The following is an 8,523-nucleotide window of genomic DNA, read 5'->3' as shown; positions in this document are numbered from 1 at the left end:
AACAAATATGTACTTTTGTGAAGAACAATAAAAATAGTAGTTTAATTTGTAACATTTTTAAAACTTATTTTAACATTTTTTTAATTATTTGGAAACCATAAAACTAAAAATAAAAACATAATAGGTCTTTAATATCTTTAGATAGACCTGACATTATACATGTGAACACACATTTGCCAGCCACTATATTAGGTACATTATTTCAACTACTACTTAACACAAACATCTAAGCCAATCACTTAATGGATTTAGATATAACAACATAGTCAAGACGACCTGCTAAATTTCAAAATGTGCATCATAATAGCAAAAAATATTTATTGATTTGATTTAAATGATTTTGAATGAGACTTGGTTGTTGGTCTGAGTATTTCAGTTACTGCAGATCTACTGGGAATTTCAAACACAACCATCTCTAGGCTGTGCAGGGAATGGTTTGAAAAAGGGAATATTCACTGATCAACAGTTCTCTGTGTGAAAAAGGTCCTACCAAAGGATACCTTAGAAAAGTGTTCAACAAGCGTACGCAAATATTAAATATTAACCTACATATACACCTGACCTTTGTAACTTTACTTCAGGCTTCAAAAGCAACTTAAGCAGTCTTGTTAAAAACTACTAATATGCTCTAAATAATGAATCATCATCAGAACACATGTTTAATAAGAGCAGAATTTATTGCACTGTAACTTTTTTCTCCTTCACTTACACAAAAACGAATCTCTTAATTCTTCTTGTCTCAATACATCACAAATAATTTAACGAAAGTCAACGTGGATCCTACAGATTCAGAAAGAGCACACATTACTTATTGACAATTACAAAAGGCATGGTGGTTTATTGTAAACCCATTAATAAGACATTCACTGACTGTTTTACAAGTCTATGCTCTGATGACAAAAATGGGAAAAAACACTGAAAAAGAAAAATCAAATAAAATCATTACCAACAAGACAAAAACAAAAAAAACCAAACAAACATTGTGTTCCTTTTGCTTGCTGTTCTAGTACAACACTTATTAACACATTGAGGCAATGAAGGCATTCTTGTGGCAAGAAGCACTTCTGTGTACTGTATTTAAACAACTGTAAAGCTCGTCAAAAGTCACAACCACTGGCTTTTGACTCGTCTGACTTTGTTGTCCATGGTCTGTCTGATGGAATTCCCAGATTTCTTTAACAAGAATATTTACAGATGTAAAAAACAATCCAAAAACCAAAGCATTTGCTTAAGCAAGAGCAAATGGTACAAAATTATAAATATGTAAAAGTTCACTATCATACAAAACCTTTAAAAAAAAAATGCAACAGCTTTTTATAGGAAATACCAAGAGGCGTCAGCTTTCCCTGCAGAGTTGGATCTGATATAATATTTACATTGCATTTAGTAATTAATAGTCATGATTATCAAATAATTTAACATTTGCTATAAAAATAAAACTGACTGACTATGGCTTTTGTCCTGAAATATATAGTTTCCCATTTTTAAATCAGTCACAGGATGTAATGTACCGAATTTCCCAGAGGAACCCACCCGAGGGATTAATAACGTTTTATCTTATCTCTTATCTCTCTTATCTAATGTGCTTTTACTCCCAGAAGGTGGTGGTAATGCAGTTTGCAGCCACCATTGCACATAAATGGAAACTACCAACAACCCGAAAAGATGGAAAAGTCCAGCCATCAAAACTTTCTGTGAGTAATAAACGACAATGATGTCCAGTGTAAAATGGTCCAGGTAAAGCCAGCATTTGACATCTACAAGAAGTGGTGTTTGAAAAGGGCTGGGGAAATCATCAAAGACCCCAGTCACCCATCACATGGACTCTTCACCCTCCTGCCCTCTGGGAGGCACCACAGGAGCCTCCGGACTAAGACCACCAGGTACCGGAACAGCTTCTTCCCCACAGCTGTCAGACTCCTGAACTCTGCCTCCTGACAGCTGACCCACGTTAACACATGGACTGAACATACACACACACACACAAAATGGACAACTGTATATTCACATTCATAACATACTTCATACCGTGTACATATTACATACCACAATAGACCCATTTCTGTAATATACTTACATATCTATATCATTGCTGATATATATTGTAATATTTCTATATCATGGCTAAAGCACTTCTGGATGGATGCAAACTGTCATTTCGTTGCCCTGTACCTGTGACATGTGCAATGACAAAGTTGAATTCTATTCTATTCTATTCATTTTAGGGGTTAACCGTTCTGATACAGAATTTTCTTTTTGAGTTGCCATAATAAGACTGGCCTTGTTAAGGCCGTATTTAGAATGACATAGTGCAAAAGTGCAACCTTCTCTGAGAAATGCAGACAAAAATAACACAGAATGGAAAGAAAAAAAAGCTCTCACGTCGACTTGTAACAGAAAAGTGTAAGCCAAGAAGGAAAGGGAAAACATACAATCTTTTTGTCACAAATAACAAACTGTCATCAGTGTGAGAGTGTAAAGCTTTCTGTAGTATTTCCAGTATTTGCTTGTAAGCCTTGAAAAGCATAGCTCTTTGCAGATCTTTTACTCAAAGTGACCTTCCTGAATTGATTTTTAACTTCTCACTAGTACCAGAAAAAATACACAATAAAGAACCCTGTTTGACCTCAACACCTGGAATGTCCAAAAAATTCAAAACTATGAAGTAAATCACAAGAAAACGAAAAGCAAAAACAAGTTCATTCATTTGGTACGACCAGTTATTCGGCGGGTTTTTCTGATTCGCTTGCATGTGCACGCCCTTTATGCTTATGAAGTTTTAACCAGGTGGAGAACTGTTCCCCACAACTAGTGCATTTGTAGGGCTTCTCGCCAGTGTGCATCCTCATGTGTCCTTTCAGGTCGGTTTTGTGACTGAACGCCTTATCACACACGGTGCATTTATACGGTTTTTCACCTGTATGTGTTCTGGTGTGCCTTTTCAAAGTCGTGTTGGTAGCAAATTTTTTCTTGCAGTAGGTACACTTGAAGGGCCTTTCCCCCGTGTGCACTCGCGAATGATTCTTGAAAGCAGAAGAATCCGCAAACTCTTTACCGCACTCGTTGCAAGTGTAAGGCTTCTCACCGGTGTGGATTCTCATGTGCTTCTTCATGTTCACACAGGCGCTGAAGCTTTTCCCGCAGGTGCTACATTTGTAAGGCTTTTCCCCAGTGTGAACCCTGGCGTGCAGGTCGAGATTATAACGTCGGTTGAACCCGTTTCCACAGACGTCGCACTTGAAGGGTTTCTCGGCTGAATGAATCACTAAATGTTTATTTAAATCCCAACTTTCCCGGAACATCTTGCCACAAGTCTCACATTTGAACGTCTTCTCAACTGTGTGGCTCTTCATATGAAATTTGTAGTTTTTGAAGTTGGACATCACTTTGCCACACCGGTCACACTTGTAAGGATTTTCCTCATCTTTGGCATTACCACCATCATTCTGGCTTGATGCTTTTAAGCGTTTTTCACTTTCCCTATGTCTCTTCTTTTGTGTTGGATCAGTACTTCCACTTGATTTTTTGCTCCCATTGTTGTTTCTCTTACTGTGTCTTGCCTCTGTAGTTTGGGTGGATTCCCCACTCTGATCCTTATGTCTTTTCCGTTGTGTTGGGTCGGTGCTTCCTCCTGATGTTGCGCTCCCATCATTTTGTCTTTTCAGCAGTGCTGCTTCCTTACTACTTGAAGACTTTGCGTCTCTATGTCTATGCTTCTTTTGTTTTGTTAAATCCCTGCTTCTGGTTGAAGATGTTCTCTGATGTGTAAGTTTCCTACTTGAGGTTGACGTAGTACTTGTAGTCTCATCACCAGGCATCTTATTTGGCGATGTTTCTGTACTTTCGGCCAATGTGGCTTCGTCACTGTTAGAATTCTTACTTTGTGCCATTTCAGTGTTTGAAGGAGAAGCTAGTTTTCCTTCACTCTGCTTCTTTTGTGCTAGGTCAGGACTTGAAATTGAGGATGTGTTCCCCTCAGTGGGTTCTGCCTGAACTGGACTTTCATTTGATGCTACCTGTTCATGGTCACTAGTCTTATTTTGAATTGGCTCAGTACTTTCCATTGATATGTCGTGACATGTAAAGTCTGGTGAAGGCTCAGTGACATCATTTGCATCCCAGTCTTTATGCTTCTCATTTGGCATTAACTGAGGAGTTGTACTTGATGACATTTTTCCATCTTTGAGTTTCCTACTTGCAGCTAAATCAGTACTTCTGCTTGTTTTTTTCTTGCTGTGTTTCTTTCTAGATGCATACTCATCACTTGTAGCTGATGCTTTCTTACCACTGCTTTTTTCATATAGGCTGACAGATGAGCTTGATTCCCCATCGTGACTTGACTTATTTGCCGCTGGCTCACCATTCCCTTTTAACGGGGGGCTCGCTTGATCGTGTTTCTCATGTGGCGTTACATCGGGGCATCTAGTTTCTGTTGGGCTCTTTGTTAGTGTTTGTTCAGTGCTTTTTGTAGATGTTGTGTAGTCACCACTTTGTTTTGTGTTAGTCGTTAGGCCAGCAGTTGCAGTTGACGTTTCATTCCCATCTATATGTTTCTTGTTCGGTGTTGGCTCAGTAGTCATAGCTGATGTGGTCTCACTATTACATCTTACAGTAGGTGTTAACTCAGAATTACTGGTTGATGATGTGTTTTCAATGTTACAACTTCTATCTGATGCTGGCTCATTGCTCTCATTGGTACACACCTGTCCTTCCTCTGTACCACTGTTTGCTGTGCTGCCCACATCATTGTTTTCCTTATCTAACGGCTGCGCTGCTGTAATAGCTGATGATGTGTCCGTATCGCCTCTTGTTGGTGTTTCACTTCCATAGTTACAAGTTATGTCAGCTTGACTCTCCCCTTCATCTGAGTTGTGACAGAAGAAGTGGTTGTCATCATCTGGAGGTGGTACTGGAGAACTCTCTCTGTCACGTTCCTCTTCATTAGGGACACTGGGTTTGGGATCATTACTTGCAGCAGGATTCGTTTGGTCAGGACCTGAAGGCTGAGACTGATCACTGCGGACACTTTGATCAGTTGAAGCTGGAGTCACCTTAGGAGCAGCAGGCGCCTGCTGCTGTTTGAGCTGCTGTCGTTCCTGACTGATGCACATTTCCTCATGCTCATCTTTAATCCGTGTAATATCAGGCTGAACAGTGGAGTCACTCTGCTGCTGACTCAAAGAAGTATTTGCAAGATCTAAAGGGAGGAAGGAAAGAAAGGGACAGTGTTTAAAATATTTTTTGCTTATAGCCATTAGCTAAAAATGACACTTTCTGTATGTACATTGTTTATTAGTGATAGAATTTAAAAGCCATGCATCACCTTGAATGTGACAGCATTCATCTCTGTGGTAACTTATAAGGATTAAACTGCTGATAAAAACTGTAACATGCTTTTAAACCGTCCCTTAGTCGTGCTGCAATAGGCTTAGACTGCTGGAGAACTTCCCATGATGCACTGAGCATTTCTGTTTCACTCACCTATCTTCACTCTGAGTGTTTATGTATCACAATTGCATTCAGTCATTAGTAATTATTTAATTTTGGCTGGACATCTAAATGTTGAGGTTTGCATTCTAATACTGTAGGCTCTTTCCCTACAATGTAAAGCGAATTGAGGTGACTTGGTTGTGAATTGGTGCTGCATAAATAAAATCGAATTCAATTTTAAATTGAATTGTATGAATGTATTGGTTTCTGAAAAAGGAGCAAAAAAAGTTTCATTCTGTAAAAAGCATTTCCAAATAGCATTTCCAGTAGTGCTATAGTCACAAAGACAGAGACCTGTAGGTGGGTGTTTAGAGCTAAAGTCTATCTACGGAACTGATAACAAAACAAAACAATAATTGTAGTATTCGACTGACCTCAACCTCAATAATGAACCGACTTTCATTTTCAGGATCTAAATTTAAAATTATAGGACTGCCTCTTTAAAATCTACAAAGCACCCAAGTGGGAAACCAGACTCACCACCAAGCACACTAAAAACTATTCTCTGTGAGTTTAAAGGTATAGGCCAAAAATGTAGACGGCAACCCCGATGCAACCTCACCTAAATTCTCTGTGAGTTTAAAGGTATAGGCCAAAAATGTAGACGGCAACCCCGATGCAACCTCACCTAAAGGCATTATTTGGCACATCAAAAGTTATTTATCTCCTCATCTGATCCTGTGGACTTGTGCAAATCATTCATCTGTGAACTAAGAAGCAGAACAGGACAAGCCCCGTGCAGTCCAGGGAGAGACCGTGCAAATTACAGCTCTAATAATTAATGAGGATGTGTCCTCATCATCATTAACGACAACTGAGACACATACTAGTAAGACACTGGATACATTTTGTTCTAGCTGTTAAAATGAAACCTGCTGGGAAGTTTGAATGCAAAAATGTATTGATGTGATATGTCACCAACATTTTGATCAAAAATAGTATCTCGGTATTGTATCTAATAACTCCGCTTAGTTGTTCATTTCCATTGCTTGCTGAGACACAGATGTGTTAATGATTGCCTTGCCTTGTCATTACCCGCTCGACCTTACACGTGACATGAGACGACTTCCCCAAGACATGCATCATCTATATAAAGCTGGGCATACACTGCGATTTTTGGCACGAGTCGTGCGACCGTTTTGGCGATCGGTCCGATTTTGACCTTCATCGTGCGTCGTGCATCGTGTAGTATACGTGGGTTAACGAGAAGCGATTAACACCTCACGACCAGCTCCCGATCATCAATCGCTTGGTCGTGAGGGTGTCACCGCAGCTTCTCACACTGCGCACGCGCAAACACAAATGTCAGCGAAGAAGACGGCGCGGCACGGCAGTGCAGCGTGAGATCCGGACACAAGCGATGGAGGCACAACTTGTAGAACTATGGCAAGCTCATCCGAGCCTTTTCGATGAGGCCTCACAAAATTATCACAACAACCGTGAAAATAGTTGGGTTTACACTGCTGCTCAATTACAGCTGCAATGCTAATGTTTTTCATTAGCAATTTAGCAAAGTTGATGGTGGTGGTGTGCGTGTCTCTGTGAGTGAAAGACAGAAAGGGAGAGCGAGCGAGCGACAGAATTTCTGTTATAACCTTCATTTTATGGACGCACAGTGTGAGCACTCAGGTCGCATCAGAGCATCGGGCCGTATAGTGTGAGACCCTGCATCGTGACCTACGAACTTCTAACCCCTGCGAGTCAATCGTACAGTTTGAGCAGGAGCTGATTGGCGCGACTGAAAAAACCGCACAGTGTAAGCCCAGCATTACAAGGATCTTTGGTTCAGCTGAGGATTTGAGGACTTTGTGTCAGCTTTTGTTACATTACCGAGGTACAACATCCAGCTATTAAAAATAAAATAAATTGTGTCATTCAGTGGAAACCAAATGGTACATTATACCTGTCAAACTGCTCTGACCACACAGTGATCCTGGCACAATTAAGAAATGAATATCCAAGGACTGATTCATTTTAACCAGTCATCGTTTCAAACATAACAGGACTCTTTACTGAGGAGCAAGGTAATCTGACCGACCTTTATCCTGCAACTTTATCTCCGGTGTGAACACTGTATCCAGCAGCCTGCGTTGACGTGCGATTTCTGACTCGTACTCTTCTACTCTCTTTTCAAACGCTCCCAGTATTTCTTGGGCAGCTGCTGTTAGTCGATCACAGACAAACTTACGCATGCTTTGAACGGGATACATTGTTACATCTAAAATGTAGACGCTTTGACTTCGAAGCTGCCTAAACTTGCGCACTTTTCTTTTAACTTCCGCAAGTGATACTGGGCGATACACACATCCTGTACCCGCTCACTACCACCACCTACTGTCCGGCGTGCAAAAGGCATGCATACATGTCACACTTACATGTTTCAAATAGTCAAAGAATTTTTAATATTAAGAAAAACCATTTATAAAAAATAACTCGAGTAAATACAAAATGCAGTTTTGCAATGATGATTTCATTTTGTAAGGGAAAAAAGCTCTACAAACTTGCTCTCTACAAACTCTGCAAACCTGGCCCTATGTGAAAAACAAATTGCCCACACTGCTGACCACAAAAAACACACAGAGTGATCTCATATTTCCTCCCAAAAACCCCTGAACACTGTTTTATGTACTTGTGAAATTCTTTCTATAGAACTGTAAAGAGCACTATGATCAATATTTACATATATAAAGCGATACAGTGGTTGCTTTAATTAAATAGTTTGAAAGAAAGATAAGAATTAAATGCATGAGTTTCTCTTTCCAGTATTACATGATATGATATGCTATTATATTATATGATATACTACAGTATTGTTTGGACTGGCCACGTTGATGGCTGTGGAATTAAAACACGATGCTTTGATGTTTTTTAAGTGCATAAAGGGAGGCATAGGTTAAGTTGTTATAGGTGCACAGATGCTAAAAACAGGTCATTTTGTGGGTCATAAGAACCTTGAAGGACCTAAGATATATCTGCAGGTCAAGTTTGGTTGATCACATCCTGAGCTTGTAGGACAAATTGGCAGACAGAGAA

At 39.8% G+C, this 8,523-nt stretch overlaps 1 protein-coding gene across 1 annotated transcript; it reads right to left on the bottom strand.

The window, feature by feature from the left end:
- Positions 1 to 2,171: 2,171 nt before the first annotated feature.
- LOC102203168 (zinc finger protein 37) lies at positions 2,172 to 7,780 on the bottom strand. The gene is made up of 2 exons (XM_005738134.1): positions 7,529 to 7,780; positions 2,172 to 5,197 (listed from the first exon to the last, which is right to left on the bottom strand). The coding sequence occupies exons 1-2, from the start codon at positions 7,698 to 7,700 to the stop codon at positions 2,721 to 2,723; spliced, it is 2,649 nt and encodes an 882-aa protein (XP_005738191.1). The 5' UTR covers positions 7,701 to 7,780; the 3' UTR covers positions 2,172 to 2,720.
- Positions 7,781 to 8,523: the final 743 nt, after the last annotated feature.

The sequence above is a fragment of the Pundamilia nyererei genome, unplaced genomic scaffold (assembly GCF_000239375.1).
Source record: "Pundamilia nyererei isolate P.nyererei 1_Seehausen unplaced genomic scaffold, PunNye1.0 scaffold00082, whole genome shotgun sequence".
Classification (NCBI taxonomy): Eukaryota; Metazoa; Chordata; class Actinopteri; order Cichliformes; family Cichlidae; genus Pundamilia; species Pundamilia nyererei.
The sequence above is the reverse complement of the archived record's forward strand: the minus strand, read 5'-3'. Positions and strand labels throughout refer to the sequence as shown.

Excerpts from the sequence above, each read along its gene's own strand:
- LOC102203168 (XM_005738134.1), bottom strand. The coding sequence starts at position 7,700 with ATGTATCCCGTTCAAAGCATGCGTAAGTTTGTCTGTGATCGACTAACA. Across the intron at positions 5,198-7,528 it reads GATAAAGTTGCAGGATAAAG|ATCTTGCAAATACTTCTTTG; the intron begins GTCGGTCAGATT and ends TCCTCCCTTTAG.